At 42.3% G+C, this 21,371-nt stretch overlaps 2 protein-coding genes across 6 annotated transcripts in view; both read right to left on the bottom strand.

The window, feature by feature from the left end:
* The window catches only part of LOC107995585 (dynein axonemal heavy chain 2), a 32,764-nt gene extending 28,603 nt beyond the window's left edge, over positions 1 to 4,161 (bottom strand). The window contains exons 1-4 of the mRNA XM_062086199.1: positions 3,837 to 4,161; positions 2,543 to 2,833; positions 1,825 to 2,282; positions 157 to 293 (exon numbers count right to left, since the gene is read on the bottom strand). Coding sequence (XP_061942183.1) covers positions 157 to 293; positions 1,825 to 2,282; positions 2,543 to 2,833; positions 3,837 to 4,161 — 1,211 coding nt within the window. The remainder of the gene's footprint in view (positions 1 to 156; positions 294 to 1,824; positions 2,283 to 2,542; positions 2,834 to 3,836) is intronic.
* Positions 4,162 to 15,592: 11,431 nt separating this feature from the next.
* Positions 15,593 to 21,371, bottom strand: part of LOC107996610 (photoreceptor outer segment membrane glycoprotein 2-like) — a 244,243-nt gene continuing 238,464 nt past the window's right edge. For 3 of the 5 annotated variants that reach the window (XM_062085683.1, XM_062085684.1, XM_062085682.1), the window contains exons 4-7: positions 21,005 to 21,161; positions 18,704 to 18,932; positions 17,573 to 17,722; positions 15,593 to 17,298 (exon numbers count right to left, since the gene is read on the bottom strand). In XM_062085683.1, the coding sequence (XP_061941667.1) occupies positions 17,230 to 17,298; positions 17,573 to 17,722; positions 18,704 to 18,932; positions 21,005 to 21,161 (605 nt within the window). In that variant the 3' untranslated portion in view covers positions 15,593 to 17,229. Of the gene's footprint in view, positions 17,299 to 17,324; positions 17,723 to 18,703; positions 18,933 to 21,004; positions 21,162 to 21,371 lie in introns of those variants that run through there. The other 2 variants (XM_062085680.1, XM_062085681.1) reach the window with 1 other exon arrangement.

Here is a 21,371-nt window from a genome sequence, read left to right as displayed (position 1 = left end):
AGACATCTATGAGAAAATAATTTTTAATTTTTTTTCACGAAGAATCACTGGCAAAATCACGAGGCAATACTCGAGATTTCATCCTGTTTATCACGCTATCTTCAATTCTGGAACTAATCGTTGGTCGACAGGCATGAAGAGGCGTGGACTGATTACCTGGCAAAATCGATCATCGCCTGACAGATCTCAATCATATCGTAGCACCTGCTGATGCAAGTATCAATATGTTGGAATATATTGATCTTGTTCAAATCCCACGGCATGCCCAACAGATTAGTATGGGCATACACTATCTGAAAAATCATTTTTTTTGTTAAACTACATTAGTCCTAGATTCACAAATACACATATATATATACTATTCTGAAAATTTTTCTACAAACTAGTCTAAAAAAAATTTAAAATACCGATTTATTACATTAATTATTTTAGATCTTGAAAATATCTGGAGAAAAGTAATTGTACATGGAAAAAATGTTTTTCTCTACAAGAGATAGATAAAGAGAATAAAAAATAATAAAATCTATATTACATTATTCGCGAGGAAATTAATCCAACCCTTTCAAAATATTATTTATATTAAGAAGATAAGGGAATGCACGATTCAGTTCGACAATTTATTCTGTATTATCGGCTGCTTAGGGGAGACGGTTCACCATCATTTCCACAGGATGGTGGTACTCTCTATTCGTTTCACTCACAAACCACCTTTTTCCTCCAAAACATTGTATTAAAAATTTTCGAAATAAAAGTGGCGCTTTCGTTCCCCTTCCCCTGTGTCCCCTCACGTTACTGGCTGGCCGATGATTCAATTTCAAAAAAAAAAAAAAAACGTTCGAGCGCGCGATGTTGTTATTTTTTCTCGTATCTCCGATCAGAAATCGGTTTTTCTTCGAATCGATTTGGAAAAAAAATTGTTTCTTTTTTTATCAAACGCGATTCGAAAGGGATGCTCTCCTCTCCAAGGTTTCATAAACAATATCGAAAATGCAATATTGATTCTTTGCCTGCTTCATCAGCGCAGGAATCCTATTTCTCGCAGGGAGACACGAAAAATTATTCTTTCTCGCTATTTATCACTATGCACAAATATATATATATATATCATTAGAACCAGTGTTTCTTAATTTTTAAGAGAATCGAAGAGAGAAGATCGGTCAGGATTAATAATCGTAAAAGGGATTTCCAATTGATCCTCGTGTCGAAACTGGAAACTGAGAGGTTTTTCAGGAAAGTTCTCCCTTTGCACCTCCTCGTTCCACAGAGGATACGGTAGGTACGTGGCCCGTGGCAATTCTCATCCCCCTCCGCTTATCTAACCACACGAGAAACCCCTAAATTGGGGATGGGGTTAGTATTAACGCGAAAACTTGACCCGGTTTCCGACCCTCCCCTTCAAGAGGAAACCTGAAACCCTAATTTCCAAAATTCGACGAATCATTTTTAAACAATTGGTGCCGCAGTTCTGTATCCCCTTCGCTCTTATTCTCTCGATTCTTAATTGGAGCATCGCGAGATTAATCGCGAGGATCGCAGGTTCCGCGTGTGCTTGCTTTGCCCAACGATCCCGCCCGATTAAAGATGAAGATAAGATTAATTGCAGGCGCCGGAGGGAGAGGGGGAGCGAGAGTTATTTTAACTAGCGGCGGGGAGGGCGTTTAACGCTCCTCGCCTAACGGCTCTTCCCCAAGTATCCGAGGCAACTCTGCGCACACGTCGTTTAATAGTTCCTTAATGCACCGACCGGCGAGAGAATTTGAAAACGCGATAAGGAGAGGAGAGGGGTTAATATAGTCGTATTAAGTTAATTATTCAACAAGATACCTGGTCGTACAATGCGATGTAATTTTTGCAGCTTTGTATGCACTCGTCGAACTTATCCATGTACTTTCTCGTCTCACCGGCGAAAAGCTCGTCGAAGTTTATGTAATCCCGGCAGATGATGATTATCTGATTGCTGAGCGCCTTGAACAGATTCTCGATCCTCTCCTGGGTGTTGTAAAACGGCGAATTCAACCAGATAATTCTGATCAGGTGTATGATGAGAAGCAAGTGTTCTTGAATCTCGGACGGCGATTGGCATTTGTCTATCTCGGAGGAGGGGTCGACCAGGATTCGAAGGTACTCGATGTTCGATATGGCCTCCTTCACGAACGTTTCGATCTCGTCCTTTAATTTCAGGAATTGTTGGGCGTAGGTCGAGTGGCTCGTCATCAGGAAATCCGTTATCTTTTTCACGGTCGGGTTCTGCACTTGGTAGTTCAAACCGCAGAGATTGTCGTCTGTCGATCGACGATTTATTTTTCTCAAAAGGTATTAAAAAAAAAAAAATCGAAAGTGTATGTAAACATGAAAGTTGTGAAATCTTGATTGATAATCGTAAAATGAAGATTCTTTTTTTCGCGACACGTCAAGGAGGAAAAAGATCTAAAGGAATCGAAATTCAAATATTCCAAGAATTTTAAATTCCAATTCCAATTTATGAATAATGAATGAACGGTTTTTACGAATATCCTCGAAATCAAGCATGGAGCATGGGACTAACGTCGATAGATCCAAAAGTCATATTCGTCCTTGAGGCACAACAATTCGAGGGGTGTCGCCTGTTCCTGATCCGAGAGCGCTATCCTCACTTGGGTGGTCCAATAGGCCACCACCACCTCCATCCTCTTGATCATCTCCTTATCAGCGGTCACCTCGTCCGCAACCAGCTCGTCACCCTCCCTCGGCACGTATATCACCGTTAACCCCTGCATTTTGTACGTAAGGTCCGTTAAGGAGCACAGGAACGAGTCTATGTGCGTGTAGAAATCGGCCTTCACGCATGTGTATCAGGTTAAGGAAACAAGCGACAAATCGGGGAAACGTATATTTCCCTTCTCCAAAGGATATTCACAATTTATACATACGCGATATCTTTTGCCGACATCATTTCGAATTGTTCCAAGAAACTTAATATCTATCCATTTTCTAATTTAATACGCAGAACGAAAACAATTTCGATTTTTCGATATCCTTTCGAAATAATCCAAAGATACTACTTCAATGACCTTGCGTCACAAACGACCGTCACAATCACAAAAATTAGGGCAAAAATTTAAAAATTAAAAAAGGAAGAAAAAAAACCACTCCCCTATATATATATACACGCCATCAATTTTAGATTGGACGAAAAGCGGACGAGTCGCTGACCACCCCGTTCAACGTGGATCCATTAGAAATAATGAGGCGACTTCCGGCCAAACGTTGCGATGCAATCGTCGTTCCTCCCCTATTCGCGGTGTGCGTGTGCAAACATCGACGTCGAATTGTAGCAGAGGAGGAGGAGGAGAAGGAGGAGGAGGCAAGAGTTGCAGCGGTGCATTTAGCCGAAAATTATGGTAATAATAACTTCGTTCTAACCCTTCCTGTTTCGCCGTCCTCCTTCTACTTTCCCACCCCTGTTGGCCGACACTGCAAGCCGGAAGTTCGCGCTGCGGCAACAGGGATTGCGCGGCCGAAGTTACGAAATTCGGTTGGTAACCGGTCGTCAGACTCGTCGAAAGCTTAAAGCTTAAAGGGATGATTCGTTTCTTTTCTTTTTTTTTAAATTTTACGAGTCATTTCCTATATATATATATATTTATATACATTACGAAGAGGTTCCTACTCTCTTTTATCGATCTAATTGAATATAAATACTTCTAATCGGGAGCAAAATTATGGAATCTCGTGTTTAAAGCTAATCGAAACTGGATACATAGGAGATATTCGTTGGAGAAATATGCACCCAATTAAACTCGCAGATCGTTTAGAGGGAAAAGTTTGGTTAATTAAACGCGAGTTGAGCAGGATACTGTCTGGCCAGGTCTCGACTTTGAGGAAGATCGGCGCCAACACGTTCTCGACCATGGACAGTACGTAGTATTCCGGTTTGTCGTTCACAGTGCCGAACAATATGTCGTTCCTGAACGTTTCTGCGCGCAGCACCTCCCGCGGCTCCCTGATGAAGTAGGTGAACTCGTTGACGAGGATCAGGGGGAAGGAGAGGGTGACGATCAGCCTGTTGTGGGAGAAGAATATGCACATGGTGGTGAAGTTCGGGTTCAGGAAGAATTCTCGGATCGTCATTTCGCAGAAGTAGGTCCAGTGAGTGTCCTTCACGCCTGATAACGTCGTCATGTCTTTCACGATGCTTATCTTGAGGGAGGAAAGGGATCGAAGAAGGTTTTTTTTTTTCTCTCTCTCTAGATACACCAGCAATGCATCGTGCAATGATTTCTCGAGCGAAAAATGATTTTTAGATGGTTGGTTTACGACACGATTTAATTTATTCTTACACAGAGAAGGAGGACAGAAGGGATGTTTGTTTATAATTATAATTCGGATTTATATTTTCTTTTTTTTGGACATCACGATTATTCCCTATACTTATCCTTGTATCCATCGTCGTTCTTCTCTTCTTCATCCTAATCGTCCTCTTCCCGCTCCTCTTCCTCGTCATCATCATCCTCACAATTTTCATCCTCATCATCTTCATCATCATCTTCCCCATCCACACGATCTTCATCCTCATCATCACCGCCCTCAACATCATCATTTTTTCTCATAATTCATACGTAATTCCCCCCTATATTTCTCATCCTCATTCATAATCATCATCATCCTATCACCCAATCGTGTGATAGAATACTTTACTATTCTACAAGACGAGAATCGAACCACTAACCAGCTCCATCAATTCCTCGTCATCGTAAACCGGTCTAAACTCCTCTTCAGCCACCTCTTCATACCCTGCAACAGAAACACACCCCCTGTTTGACTGACTCGATTCCAAACACAAGCAATATCAAAATTACACACCCCAACAACCCTAGTTTACGCAGACGTACAGTGACGAGAGCAAAATAACATCACAAACACTTCGCTTCGAATCAATCGCTCCTTCCTTCCCTAAAATTAGCCCTTTAAATCCAACCACCTCTAAGAGACCTCCGTTTTTATCCTCTTCGTCGCTGGCAATCTAATGGAATCCCGATAAATCGGGGATCGGTCACCGAATCGGCGGAAGAGGAAACACGAGGGGCGATCGAGGACACGTTGCTGTAATTTATCGGCCTATGATAGGGAGCATTATGTAGATAGCAACGATGCATCCTCTCCCCAGATCTTTTCCAGAGAGGAAACGGGCAAGGACTTATTATCGTCACGTAGCCTTCCACGCTTCTTCATTGTCGGTTTACGACATTTCGTTCACGTTTGCACATCCCTCTATACTTATTTCCGGGATTTATTTTAACAGGGGAGCCAGTTTCCTTTTCTTATCGGTGAACCACTTGTAATTGTTGCTTTTGGGAAATGAAAACTGATCGGAGACTTTGCTTTTGTTGGGACGGAAGGATTGGTAGGACGTATGGATCTTTGGATTCGCGTTAATTTATAATCTTTCTTCCTCGAATAGAAGAATCTCCTACATTAAAATTTTTTCCTCCGCGTGTTAATTAGCACGAAATCGTATCGTGACAGATTTTACGTGAAAATACAGGGGAATGGATAGGGATTTGTTTGCTCCAACTCGTTAAGTGCGTCGGTTAACAACGTGTCTCGTTCGTGGCCGAGATTTACAAAAAGTGTTTTTATCACTTGTTGTCGGAAAAACTGGAATACGGGGTTTTTCCATCCCCGTTTGGAAGTGAAAATTTGTTGTTCGCGGCTGCTCGACGATCATAAAACTTGCCGACCTTTATGATAGTCCATGTCTTAACAAGGCTGTTGTTTCAGGGAACACTCCTTTCGATTTATTAACCAACTTCCTCGCTCCATCTTTCTTAACGCTAGATTTTTATTGTAATTATATATAATCATGATATACCCTCCACTTCTCGCGCCCAATTCCAACTTTCATGATCCGCCAGCTTCGAGTCGAAAATTTTGTACGACTTTATTTATCAATCCGAATACAATATTCCCCTCCATCCTCCTCCACAAGGTTGCGAGCATCGATACGAAAATACGAATCGCAATCAGATTAGGGTATTAGACGAATCAACTAGCCACCTCGACTAGCCACCTCCCCTTCCCCGTTTCATCCCCGTTTCACTTCATGCACTCGATTCAATCTCCACGTTGCAAATCTCCTCGTTGCAAAAAAAAAAAGAAATAAAAAAATTCGCGCGAATTCGAACATCACGCGTCCACGTCCCGGCCATTTTTTCCTTCGCTTAAAAAAAAAAAAAAAATTTACCTACGCGAATTTCCAGACCGCTCGCGCGCCAACATTCGATAACATTCGCGCGATATCGCGCGCGAGGGATCGAGCGATAATGGAAAATGTATTGCAGGCAGGGAAAGGAGCGCGCGTTTTTCATCGGGGGAGGAGAAAAAGGGAGGGGAAATGACACTCTGGCGACACGCGCGGAAATGGCCGCGCGCGCCTGTCATCGGCGGAGGAGCAACGCCGAATTTTTCGCATCATCGTGGCGAGAAAAGGATCGCGATATGGGAAGAGAGAGAGAGAGATAAAAGGAAAAAGATCTGTTGGATTTGAAAGGACAATTTTTATGATACACAAGAAGGAATTTATTGTAAATTTTTGTAGAGGGGATCGATCGATTGATCTGAGAGGTTTATTTAGTTACAGCGGAGAAAATTGAATTTGGCAAAATTTCAAATAATCTAATATTTATATTGGAAAACGGGAGGGTTTTTCGAGAGTTAAATCGTTCAATTATCAAAGCGAATTTCTTTTTTTTTTTGCAAAAAGAGTTGTTGAAATTCGTTGACATCGTCCAGAGAATTGACCAGACTCGCGCAGAATATTTATTTCAGCGGGATTTTGCGAATAAATAAACTTTTCAACTCTTTCCCCTCTTCTCCCGAAGAATCGTCGATAATAAATGAGCAGAATAATCACAATAAGCAAACTTAAAATCGTATTCGAACAACGAGAGGATTAGAATACCGTTGCCAATTCGATCAATGTCGCGGTACTCATAAATTTGATGACCATTCCAAAAGAAGGGCGGCCCCGTTTTCATCAAATTTCGTGATCGAGAGAAGCGGGGAAAAAAATCCTTTCGAGGAAAATTCTAAAATTACAATCCTAGCGCAGCGAGAGTGGTGATTTTTCGAGGTGACAAATTGTTCAATTATCAGCGCGATTACGCGAATATTCGGGACTGGGGGGAGGGGAAAGCTGGAGGTCGAGCTGTTTATTAAAATTCATTAACATTCGTATCGATCGTGGGGAGGTGGTCGGGGGGTTGGGCAATAGCGATTCGCAATAAAATTCTCGTCGAGAGGATTAACAGTTACAATTTCGTTACGCGTTTTCAACGCGAGGGTAATTCTTTTTTTTTTTTTTCCTCTCCTTTTTTTCCCCCTCGATGGAGGCAGCAACCCCCGATCGAAGCCGGGATATTCGCGGCAAACATTTTTGCTTGGCCGTGTATTAACTCGCGCGCGACCATTGTCGACGTAATTACGGCCACTTTGCGCGATGTGCGAAATTATTTCGCCATTCCTGCGTCTGTTACCGGCCTCTAGCAACGTTGTCCCGATTTTAGTTGGGGGTTTTCCTCCTTTTTTCTTTTTTTTTTTTTGTTTCTTCTCCACCCCCTCTCGAAATAACATTTTTCACGGCAGAATTTCGAGTGATTTTCCTTTCCATCTTCTTTGAAGTTTTTCAAATTTTATTCCAGTCGTTGTAGAAGTAGGTAATTTAAAAAAAAGAAGGAAAGGATCAGTCGAAGAATTGTATCTTCCAAATCGATAAGGAATGGAATTTATTCGATCCAATATAATCAGAGATCAGAGGATTTTAGATTCTCCCCTTTTTAGGTTACGTCTGATTTCTTTCTTTCCTCATTTAGAAGAAAAATAATTATATCCAATATTTAATAATATTAAATATGTTATCGGTAATAGAGGAACAACATTTATTTTTTTAAATTCCCAACAATTTAATTTTGCACAATTATTCGTCCTGCTATTTTCACCATCTGTTATTGAGGATAATAATCATTAATCTATTAAAAAAAAAAATATATATTTTCGGCGGCCGCATAATTAACCCCGCGTTTCAACCCCCCCTCGATAACGAAGAGGCACGCGAAGAGGTAATTTAATAGGAAATTAAACCCCATCGGTGATTTTGCGACGAGTCCTCGCCACTGAATTGCCTCGCCCTCGATCATCCGCAGCCAGCCCGTGACATTAATTGTTCGCGGGTTAGTTTCAACCCTCTCCCTTTCTCGCCATCCCTTCCCCCTCCGCGGATACTCCACAGATATTCCACGAGCAAATATCCACACCACCACTCTCGTCATCGGTTCATCCTACTTTGCGAAACTTGGCGATTCATGGGATCCGAGGAGCAGGCCTCGAATTATCGTAAACCTCGAGACAAATTAGGAACTCGAGGGCGGATCGAATGGCCTATTAATCGCCGGTTAGTGGATCGCATCGAGCGTCATAATTCAATCCCCGTTACATTGCGTATCGTATCCGCGTATTTGCATTGTTAACGCTTTCCGATCGATCGAGAAGACGTCGATCCGATCTCTCGAATTACCGAAATTCTCAATATATTTCTTTAAATTTTTCAGCTTCGAGCTCGTAGAATGAGAAGAAGCTGGATATTCTAGGGTGTATATACATTTTGAAAGTTTCCAAGGAAAGGATTATCGATAGAGATATTCAATGTTTAAAAAAAGAACGATTATTATTGAACGTGGAGGATCGAGATCGTGGCTCAATATTCCTATACGCTTTCATATGTACTCGTGCCAGATTCCAACGAAAATATTCCACCAAGAGTCGTTGTCTTCCCTAATTTTTCAAAATTGATAACTTTAATTATAAGAATATACAATCCTAATTTAAGCGCGATTAATTTTTAGGTTAGAAGCCTAACGGTGTCCAACGACGAGAAATAAGAAGAAAGCGCAGAGGAGTCGTATAAAATGGAAGGGAAAGAGGGAGAGAATGAACGTTTAATATTTTTCTCGTAAATCTTACGCCTCTCCTCCTCGTCGGTGGACTCAGCGTCCAAGAACTCTCTGTGCGGATCCGGGGGCGGCTTATCTTTATTTTTATCTCTATTATCTCCTCTCCGATTTAGCATTTTATCGACGGCCTGGCCTGCCGGCCCTCCAGACGCCTCCTCCGCGCTCCTCGAGGGTCTCGTGCAGCTGATTTATGCGCCCCGTCCCGACTGTTACCACCGAGCCCTTTCGCCGTAGCACGCCTGTGGATATCGTCGAGCGCCGCGCCAAATCGTCCCAATCCTCGACGGGGAGAAATCCTCCACCACCGACGGACGAGATACTCGATCGTTGTCTGTCTCGACCGATCGATTCCGAGATCTTCCATTTTTGCCAACTTTCCCGGCGACGTTCGCGATGATCGCCACGGAAAAGGAGGGAGAGCAAGGGTTTCGCAACTTTTACAAATAATAATATTTCACTGGTATATATGATCGATACGTTATTTTTAGATGTACATATAAGGGGTTCATCGATTGAGAAAATTAAAATTATTTATACACGTTTTCTCGCGGAGGGGGTGGGTAGGTAAATTCGTGGAGAACCTCGTAAATCCTCGTGTATCTGCAGAGGGAGGGGAGCCTGTAACTCATGACCCAACAAGAGGGGGCACGAGGAGGATCGGAATTCGCAGTGGAGGGCACAAAAGTGGCAACGATCGTGAACCAACCAACCCCCTCGATTCGCTCGGGACGATGTTTTTATTGGAGGCACGGTCCCTTTCCCTTCCCTTAAATAAGATGCAAAATGGCGCCACTCCGAGCCGACAATAGCCGATCGATCCCATCGCCCCCTATTCGAGGAAATATAAATCCCCCGTTTAATGCACCGGCCGGCGAAACGACGTGGATTTGCGAGCAACCGAATGGGCCGTATGCCCGGCCCCCGACGCGAGATTGATGCGCCACTCTAAATATCCTGATCCATCTCCCGTGATCCCGTGGAATCGCCAATGATAAGGTTAAATAACCGGGAAACATATGCGTTTCCATTGTTCGAAATTTCCCTCTTGCTATTTATTTCTTCATCTTTTTGATACGTGATAGGAATTATATAAAAATAAGACGAATTTTTTAATTTTCCTTGCCTCTTTGACGATTTCGAAAGAATATGGAATATCGCGCGCGTCTTATTTTCCCGACAAATTTCGTTCAGCGTGGAGCGACGAGCGGGAAATAATTTTATTCCCGGGGTACGAAGTAAAAATTGTCATCGCTGTCGAGCGAAAAGAGAAAGTGCGAAGCTTTGATTATCGGTGTCAATTGCCCGTCAAATCTGATCGCCCGTCGCCAGCAACTTTTCAGGATGGCGTCAAAGGGCGTGGATTTCCGATGTACGAGCCGTGCAAGTGACAAAGCGAGCGTCACACTTCCCGAAAGTTTAACGCTCGATGTAAAAATCCGAGCGTGATGAAAGCCTCGTGCCCGAGACAATTTTAGCCAACGAGGAGGAAATTCGCTGTGGCTGTAGACGAATCTATTTCTTTCGAGCCACTCTTCAAATCTTTATCGATACGGACGCATACGGAGAATATATTTTAAATAAAATCGAATATTCGATTAATGCGCAGAAAATGTATCACGTTGTAAAAATTATACGTTAAATTAGGTCCTTGTATATTTTGTATAATCGGTTGTACAAATAAAACAATAAAAAATATTTTTTCAAAAATTTCCTCTTTGAAACCCATTCAGGATGTAGAGGAAATCATGCTGTTGAAATCAATTTTCGATTCATCCCGATATCTCAATCCATTGCCGAGATATAACGAGTCAAAGTTTCCATTTAACGTCGATATTATGAATGGACTCGTGACCTATATTTTTTCTTGGAAATGCGTACGCCACGTTTTTCCAAGAATTACGTCTGTCGCTTGTCTGGAATTTGGGATAGGTCAGTCGAAAGAGGTGCGAGCGAGAGATACGAATAAACGACAAGGACGAAGACGATAAACGACTAAAAATTACTCTTGTCTTCGCACGACGATATCTCGGGAACCGGAAGTCGTATCGAGACGAACGAAAAACCGTTTTAAAGGGCAAGGTTCCACGCTTCTAATGATCTTTCATCCATCGACCGGAAGTTATTATCTTCCGAGTTACAACGGTTTAAATTTTTCTGAATTTTAATAGGGGTTTAATCGAGTTGAAGGTAAACGATTAAAAATTACTCTTGTCTTTGCGCGACGATATCTCGGGAACCGGAAGTCGTATCGAGACGAACGAAAAACCGTTTTAAAGGGCAAGATTCCACGCTTCTAATGATCTCTTATCCATCGACCGGAAGTTATTATCTTCCGAGTTACAACGGTTTAAACTTTTCGGAATTTTAATAAGGGTTAATAAGTTGAGGGCAATCGTCTTATTGACATATCGAAGATATTTCTATCTTCCAATCGACGCGCTCTCACAAATCTTTCGCAATTATTCTCAAACAACTTCCGAGTCTATCTCTTTTTTTCATACTTTACAGAATTAACAACCAGTCGAACCAGTGTCGACTTTGCGGATCGTACACTCGGATAAGGATTCTAAACCGTTCCAAACGAAAGGAGAAATTGCATCGAACGAGCGACGGTGGTGAAGAGGAAACCAGCCGGTCGATCGGAACGAGATTAAAAGAGGCAAAGCTACAAGATTAAAAGGCAATGCCGGACACGGGCCGAATCGAACAACCTGGACGACTGCTCTCGCGGAGACATTTATATTCCCGGGGAAATCGTTATTGACCGATCAGAGCCACTCGACGGATATCCTTCCTTCTCTTTCCTTATTTCTTCCCTTTCCTCCTAGTGATCGGTTTCGTGCAGCTTGGCTATTTCCACACGTACATATCGATATCGTGCCGCTCTGTTCCAACTTCCTTCGATCTCATTGTCATTTCGACTCTTTCATCGTTCGTAAGCTGCTTTCTTTCTTTTCTTTTTAATATAATTCTTTCCGAAGAAACAGAAGATTGGATCGCAACATTATAGCGCGCTTAACGAGAATTTTGGACGAATCGTGGATGAGAAGCATTATTCTTACTCCCCCAATTTTTTCTTTCCGAATCAATACTGAGAATATATATATTTTTAAATATCATCGGAAAATTACTCGGCCCCTATTTGTCATCGATCTAGTGATAATAATCAACGATCATCCAAATATATTGTTCATCGATTAACAATCTTGTTCTTGTTTTTTCTTCCGACAGAATAGTCACCTGTTGTTGCGCGTACAATTACGAGATATTATATAACGAGATTTTTGTTTTTGTTCTTCTTTTTTTCGAAGGAGGAACAGAAAACTGCATTCTCCCACTGGATTTGTTTCGTCGGCCAGATGCCAACCACAGGAGGGAAGAAGTGGTTTCCGTTTCCTGGATTCCAACATTTTTTTACTAAAAGAATGCTTCCCTCGGATAGGGACCTGGATCCCTGCTTCGAGCAACGTCTTTTTTACCCCTCCCCAGGTGGCAGAGGATCCTTTGAGATAAGCTGGAAGAGTAATGGAGCTTGGAAAACTAGGGAAGGAAGATCTATAGCCTTGCGATCGAAGGTTCGTTGATGCAACAATTGATATCGTTATCGTTGCAACTCGATTAATTTTTCTTTGTTTAATCTCCAACAACTCTGTTTGCTATCGATCAGTTTCGTCTCGTCTCTAAAAATCTTCGCAATGGTTTATCCGAGCAAAGAGAGAGAATCTTACGTCGATTCCCCTTTATTTATTCCCCGATAACTTTTGACTCGACGCGAATCAACTCGATCGAAGGGTGTGGTGGAAAGTTTATAGGTTGCCAGAGATCGTTTTCGTAATTGGCCGCCAGACGAATTTGCAACGGGAGGAGGCGAATATATCGCGTCGAGGCCGAGCAGGAAGGCGGAAATTAAAGGAACGAGAACCTGTGCAACGAGTTATGAAATACGACACGGATACACGGATCCTGGCTGAAATTTACACGAAACTTAATCGGATCGAGAACACGCCCTGTGTTCTTTCTCGCCAACTTTCATGTTTTATCAGTTTTTCGCAAAGGTAAAAATAACTACAACATCGTCAAACTGCTATGCTTTCCATTTCCATATTAATCCCAATTATAAATGACATTAACGCGGCTCCTAGTAAAGCAACGACTCCTTTTCCTTCTAAAGAGAAGCTTTCCATGCATCGCAATCCTCGAAATATTAAACTCGATAATTTCGATCCCATCTCTTCGCGGCGAGAAGAGAAGATCCGCTTGAAATTTCCCGAGATATTTCTCCCTTTCTTATTACTTCACGGTGGAAACTTTTCGAAATTCCAAGGGGAGGAAAAATGCAAGTGCGAAAACTTCCAATTCGGGATGGAAGCTCGAGATGTTTGTGGACACTTGCGGAGAAATTGCTTGCGTCTCGCCTTCCTGGATATCCCTCGAGGACAGCTTAATCGAGCTGATACGTTCTACATCACTGTTCTCAAATCGTCCTTCATCGAGCGAGAAATAAAATGGTTTGGGCGCGTCGAATCAATTAACCCTCGCAGGCAGCGCTTCCTCCTCTTTCGGAGCAAGGAATCGTACGTGGCCACCGTATGTATGCTAATTGAACGAGGGCCAATCTGGAATGGACCCAGTCGGCGGGCTTCCACTTGATTACCATGCCGAGTAGAATTCCTCCACGAACGACAATGTGAAAACAGCTTTAACGTTCCTTCCTTCCACTTCTCTCGTTCTCAGAGAGAAAGAGAGAAGTATCGCGAGTATTCTCGAAAATAAACTTAAAGATGGATCCGTTTCCATCGATGGACGGACAAATTAAGTCTCTCGATTTGCGAGCGAAATACCTGTTAAATTCGAATGTTTGATAAATATTTACGAGGGGAAAATTAAATGGTGGAGCATGTTAATACAATATTTTTCGAAATTAATACACGAAAGCTAGAGATCGATAGAATTACGCAACGATTCGACACGAGTTTTGATCCCATTAAAACGAATTCACACTTTATTTTAGAAAAAGAGAGAGAGTATCTTAAATCTTCCCCTTGAAAATCGGACACGTTTCGATCCTCGTCCCACGCCCACGGTAAGATGGCCTGTTCCAGGAGGAGAGGAAGAGGGAAAGTCCAGTGAGGAAAATCGAATTTCAATTTGGGGTAAAGAGCGGGGTAGGTGGGGATCCGCGGTTGTTTGTCGACGGCCGCTCTTCTTTGCCGATCGATTCGGGGATTTCCTCGAGTGCTTCCGCTGTCTCGTGCAGCCACCATCGACGTTCTAACTGCTTTCTCGATCGCCCCTCCCCCTTCGTCGGTCGAATCGAAACGGAAACAATGGCCAGCCGGGATAACCGGGTACACGTACGAGCTTGGAGTGGACGAGCGGGTTTTCGATTTTCTGAAAATCAGCTCGAATCGGGGCTCGTCGCGCTCGTAACCCCGTCGTTCGATGCTGTAATCCGCGCGCTGACATCGGTCCACGCTCGAGGGGAGAGATTTTTTTTTTTTAATTATTTATTCTTTTCTTTTCGAAGCTAAATTTCGAATTAACCGGATGGAAGAAGAAGGAAAATAGGGAATATCGTGTGTAAAGGTGCGAAATTTTGGGTTTTAGAATTATGAAATAAAAGGGAGTTTTGAAAAACGGAGAGGTTTCTTTCTCTTCTTTTTCTTTTTGGAAAATAAAAATTGAATGTATTGAATATTCTTAACGCGAGAAACAAAGATCTTGGGATATGGGAATAGTAGAAAAGAGATTGCATAAACGGTTTCGTAAAGAAACGCTCTCTTAGAGAGCAAGAAGATCGAAGAGAGAGGCGGCGAAGCATTTTCGAATCGGTCAAAGAATCGAGATTCCTCCGGGAATACTCCCCTTTAGATCGTAAGAGATAATCGTATGGATTAAAAGTGAAATATTTATTAAATCTCGAGATATCGTCATCGATAATTTTTCCCCGCTTGTTGGAGTCCAACATTCGAAAAATTTTTTCAATTTAACTAAAGAACGTTTAAATTTTGTCCTCATATATATATACCTTCCTCTCGATTTCCCGCCAGCCAACCTGGTCGCGCACAGTTTCCTCCATAAGCGTTAAATACGTCGAACGTCACGTAAAACCGGTCGGTTTACGGTGACAGGGGAGAAAACGTGGAGACCGTAAGAACTTCGTTAACCATTGTCGCAGGAAATTGCAACGGTTTGCGAAAAAATCCGCCGCGTAAATTCGCCGTTATTAAATTCGACAGGAGGGGACGAAGGTGGAGGTGCCTGTTTTTACCAGATTTTACCTTCTTAACGATCGTAGGAACAAAGTAAAGAGCGAAAAAGGTTTCTCGCCATTTTCTTTCCCTTCGTATTTTTCCCTTTTTTTTTTTTTTTCATTCACGTGTCGATCTTCAAAATTTTAAATTCTATTTAAAATCTCGCTCGAGATGGGACTCTATAATTTGCAAAATATCTGTAAAATATTGACTCCACTTTTCACCTTGGCTTCGTCTATCGATATTCATAATTTAAAAAGTAGCTTCGATCCAAAGCACTTGTGAAACCATCGCATTTCCTTATCAATGGGGAGGAAGAAAAAAAAAGAAAAAGCGAAGCGAGTTGGGTTATTTCTTTCTTGATCCTTGAAAATTCGCAACATTTCTTATTTTCCTACGTTTCGTTCAAAGAGAGAAGAGAAATTATACGCGAACACAAGATTCGAAATATTTTTGCTATTTTCTCGTCTATAATTTATATATATATATATATTTGTCTTTCATCCCACGGAGAAGAATATTTCTTCTCAAACGTTTCGTTCTCCCCCTTCTTCGCAGTATTCTGCTCGCTTTTAAGACCGCAAGAAACGCTTTTATTCGCGTGACACGGGGTCTCGAAAGAACCGCACCCTCGTCAGGCGTGTCCGAGAATTCTCCGCCGATGCCTTCCTCCCTTCTTGCGATCAAACCAGGCGGCTTGGAATCGAGTCATCGCGCGAACCAGCGCGCAATTATGCTTTTCTTCCCCCTGCAAGTCGCTCCTTCCGCCCTGGGATCTTCGAACGAGGGATCGAAGTTAGTTTTAATAAATCTCGTCACTCCGAAAGAATTGGAAATTAGATTGTTTGGCTTGGAGAGAATTTCACGTATATTTATGAACGATAAAATTAAGATCGAATCGAATAGCGATCTCGAGTTATTAACAAATAAATAATTTCTAAGAAATTTTCATATTTTTTGTATGATTAATTAATTTCCTTTTTCAAAACTGTGAATAACAAATACAAATTCTCGTGCAATCATCGTTTAGAAACTTTATATTTCCTCTCCTCTATATATTGTAAAAGGCTGGAATTCACAGGGGAGGAATTTTACGCTTTTTCTCTTATGAAGTTTCCTTTCGAAACTGCTTTTGAATACTTTTACAAACAACAAAATTAAGAATCGAATTGGGCAATTAAACCTTAAGTTAGAAATAATCAACAAGTACGAATTTCCACAAACTTTCATGCAATCATCCTTTAGAAACATTGGAACTGAACTTTACATTTCCCTATTTTCGTTACGACAGAAATGAATTCACAAACAGGGAGAGGAGAGGGAGAGGGGGAGGCAATCTTTGCAACCATCCTCTCCCATCGAAAGAACATTTACATTTCTTCAAAAAAAAATCCACCATCTTCATCCACTCTGCTCCGATCGTAATTACACCTGTTCCCCAGCTGCATCCGATACTGCACCCTCGGATCCTCCTCGTTTTTTCCCTTATCATCGTCCAGTTCCTCTTTCCTTTCTCCCCTCCAAGAACACGATCCTTCTTCCTTCTCCTCCTCCTTTTGTCCGGATCCCTCCTCTTCTTCAACAACAAGCGAGGAAACGGGCGATTTAGCGGCGCGACGCGATTAACCGATTCCTCGGATAATCACGGTGAAAGCTATCGTCCGATCTTAGGCGCGACAGACGTCTCCGCCTAGACGAACGAGGCCTCTTATCTCATCCACCCCCTTTTCCGGAGGAGGACGGCTTGTTTGTCCTGCAGGGGACGACGTATCGTAATCGATGATCGATTAATCGAGCGTTCGTTAAATCCAACGTCCCCCTTCCTTCCTTTCTTCTCGGACGGTGTTTTTCATTTCGATAAAAGCTTGGAAAAGGGAAGGATTCGTTTCGTGACGATTCTTACGTGGATCGAAGGAGCGAATTTTTTTCTCCTGCGTGGAAATATTACGCGTCCTCATCGATCCTCTTCCCGGATTTCGAGCGTCATTTCAGTTCGAGTCGCTGGAATACACGAGCGGGCGAAGATCGATCATCGAGTCCCCTTGTCCACTGTATTTCTGTTGCAAGAGAAATTGGGAGAATGTTAAATTGAACGATATCTAATTCTTATTACAAATTGCCTAATCTGAACGGAAATTAGAAAATTAAACGAATAAAGTGGCGCCGTGAAACTTGTTGAAAGTTGGTCAGTTCACGCTTCCAACTCTCTTCACCTGGCCAAGGAGAACGAGTCTCGATGAGAGACGTTGTAAAAAAAAATGCTTGCTCAAATTCCAATTTCCGTCGACGAATTTTTCTAATTTCGTCCTCCCGATCTTTCGCTCCACTAACCCGATCGATCTGGCAGAGATTAGGTCCACGGGCTAAGCCGAAATCCAGTCGGCCGAAGAGCCAACCGGGCGAGCCTGACCACCGATCGCCCAGCGCCACGGCGTTCCTCGCCGCTGTGAAGTCGAACCTCGACAACACGCCCACCGTCACCTGGAAAGGAATATTTTTTTAAAAATTAGAAAATAGAAAATATCGAGCGCGAGTTCAATAATACGAGATAAAATAGATCGAGAGTTGTCGTATTAAGTAAGAAACGAGGGGGAAGGATTGAGAGACACTGAGCCGAGAACGCGTATTTCCTTTTTCTTTTTATGGAGAGAATTCGATAAAGTTCCGCCCTTCTCGATGATGGTTCTTAGAAACTTTGTTTACGGGGTGTTCTCAAAAATCGCTGCGCGCTTTGCAGAACTCGAGAAATATAACGCCCGATTTATGCTCCATTTTCCGATTAACCTCGACGTGACAAAATAACGCGATAATAATTTCCAAAAAGAATATCCTCAATTTTTCTTTCATCCTCCGTATATACTTTTCTTTTTTTTCTTTTCTAAACAAGACAAACGAACATTACTCAAAGATCTCGAATAGAATAAAATCACGAAACGCAAAGGTATATACGACTTGTTCCCATCACGGTCAAAGAAATATACCGAAAGGAATATGGGGCGGATAATTCGCACAGATCGACACCGGAAGGAGACAAAGGGCGTAACGAGGAGCGACGCGGATGGAAGGGAGATTAAACGGATTAATTTATCGGTCGATGGGAGAAAAACTTGCGAGGTGGACGGCGGTGGGTTTAATTAACCGTGACTATTCCCACGATATCGGGGGCTCGCGAATATCGGAAACGGAATTAAATCGAATAGAAAGAGATGTGAATATATATATATTATTTTCACGTGAACGAAACCCTAATATATCCGATATTACGTTTATTATTACGTGTAATTCGATCCGGAACGAATTCGAAAGGGATTTTTGTCGCATCGAGAGTTTATCGAAATCCGAAATTTCGAAATTATATCGATCACTCGAAAGCGTGCAATTTCACAGCGGAGCTACGTACTTGATATATATTTATAGAGAAGGTAATTGTTACTTAAAATTAACCTCGATCGATAAGTATACCTGCAACACGAACAGAAACGCGATCATCACGGCGGCGGAGTGGAGGGTCCCGTTTAGCATAATCTTCATAGGGGCGAGACAGCCCCGAGGGTTGAGGCTCTCGTAAGAGGAATTCTGCTCTGGATTCGGGAGTTGAAGGGGATCGTGAAAGCAGGGGCCCTTCACGTCGATTCGACAGCAACTCCAGGGCACCACAGGCGGCGTCACGCTACCGTCCAACTTGGCGTACCTGGAAAGAGAGGAATCCCTGCTACGTGTCGGATCTCCTCGTCACGTACCACTCCATCCTCTTCTTTCCACGAGATTCGTTCCCTCTCCCTCTGTTTCCATCCTTTGTTTTCGCCACCCGTGTCGTTTCGAGGGATCGTTACACCTTACCCTTGGAAACGTGTTTCCAAGATTCTCCTCTTTGCGTAATTATACAAAAGAGGAATAAATTTTACAAAGTTAAGATTGTCTGGATTATTTTTTCCCAGTCGACACCATGTTCAATTTTAGGTTCAAGTTTAAATTGCGAAGTTACAAATTAATAATTGACCAAACGAATCTGCACATCAACTTCGATTAACAATCATTACTTTTACTTTTACTTTCGCGCGGATAAAGTCAAAAGATGGACGAACGAGATCCTAACTAAAAAATGAATCGAAATACAATTGTCGCGAGATGAAGAAGCCGGGGAAAAAGAAGGAAGAAGAAGGAGGAGGAGGGACAAGAATTTCACTAATAATTAAGACGATGTTACAGCTATTCCTTATCGAGTTAACTCCTCGTCGTCGCTATTGTTATGCGGAATAATCCCTGGATGGATTTTACGAGATCGACGTGAAACAGAAGGAGGGGGCGGTCGACGGTTTGGGAATAGTTGCGGCTAAGGGGAGGAGGGGGGCGGATCGATGCAGTTGGAAGGTATAATTCTGCAATTAACATAACGAGAAATCGATAACCCACTGTTCTATCTGCGATTACCAGCCGCGACACAAAGGCTTCTGTTCGGAACGCGCTATTAACCCTTTATTATCGAACGTATTACCGCCACCGCATTAATGCACACATACGTCAGCCTGCAGAAACCTGACTATTAGGCAATTACCGCGAAACTACTCTCTCGAGCAAAGGGGAACATCCAGGGATGAATTGTTTCGTTCAAATGTTTCGCATCCGTTACTTCCGCCTCCCTGCGCGGCCAGAAAATTCGCCAATCTCCGACTATTACGTACAGAGAACGTTTCCCAGATTCCAAGATTGTGTTTGCGAAGATGAGACGACTACGGGAGGAATTCTTCTTCGAGATTAAACGTTTGATTGAATCGAAATCGAAGTGTCGAAAGTGAGAATTCGTTGCGATTGAGAAGAAGAATTCGAAGAAGAGTCAATCGGATACAGTTAGAATTATCAGTGGAAAGAAACGAATGTTAAACATCTATCCGGATCTAAACGTTTTCGTAGATTTTTGGTTGGTTAAAAGCGAAAGAGCCCATAAGTAGAGTGAATTGGACGGTGCGGAGAGCGGAAGTGGAGGGCACCACTCCGTGGAAATAATTTGGAGCCCACTTTACCTCGTGGTCAGCCATCTTTTTAAATCCTTTCTAGTAGCATCTCTCTAGTAGGGCGTGGAACTTTGCAATTGCCCCTTTACAACCAGGGTGAAAAACGTGTCTTCTACTTCTTCTTCTTCCTCCAAGATTTTAAAGAAATCTTTCGAGAGATCGAGTGCCATCTTCTTGCAATCCTCTTTACATACCCTAGAAAATTATTCTAAACACAATTCTGAGAAACATCTCCAACCAATATTTTTCGATCCTTTTAAAATTAAGCATCCAGCAAGAAGATTGCAAATTTTCTGAAAAGAAAAAGAAAAGAAAATCCTTCCTGACTTTCTAAATTAATTACATAAAAATCTATCTTACTAAATCTTATATTTACCTAACCCCTCGACGATTCATCGTCGAAAATATTTTTCACCCCTTATTATTATTATCACAAGTTTTCGTATTAATATCACGTATTCTTGTTAGAAGAATACGTTAGTCGTTCGAGGCGTAACACATAACTGTTTAACGCCCATAAAATTTTAATGACACGATTTTTCTTTTTCCTCCGCGTTCCATTTCGAGCACGCCACTTTTAAGAATGATGATCGCAAGGCGATAATCCTTGGCGCATTGTTCGTGCGCCATGACGGGGGATAATGGGCCGATAAACGGGGATAGGATATAGATTTTACCCGGTCGATACGTTGTTACACGGCGGGTTGATACCGACACATTGTCCCTCGGCATATAATTAACCGATAATTACCTCAAGATATCCGGCGAGTCGACTACAAGAAATTCTCGTTGAAGCCAATACGTCTTGTGCCAATCGTCGGAGGAATCTATCCCGCAGCACTGCATGTTCACCTGAATTCTGTCTATCCTGCGCTTCCACGAGATGTCCGTGAAGTACTTTTTCATACCTGTTCCAACGAAAGGAAAAAGTCTCGATTAGAGAATGAAATTCCATGAAACGGCGCGAATTCGTTTTTTTTTCTCGATTATTCGAGAAACTTCAACTATTCTTCCCTTAAAGGATTAAAAAAATCGACGGTTCCCTTTTCCTCTTGAATTCGAAAGATCCGTTCGGAGAGAAGGATTGATATCGAAACGAAGGGAAGAATAGTGCACGA

This window comes from Apis cerana, linkage group LG15 (genome assembly GCF_029169275.1).
Source record: "Apis cerana isolate GH-2021 linkage group LG15, AcerK_1.0, whole genome shotgun sequence".
NCBI classification, from domain to species: domain Eukaryota; kingdom Metazoa; phylum Arthropoda; class Insecta; order Hymenoptera; family Apidae; genus Apis; species Apis cerana.
Note: the sequence above shows the minus strand (reverse complement) of the source record. Positions and strands in the feature narration are given on the sequence as shown.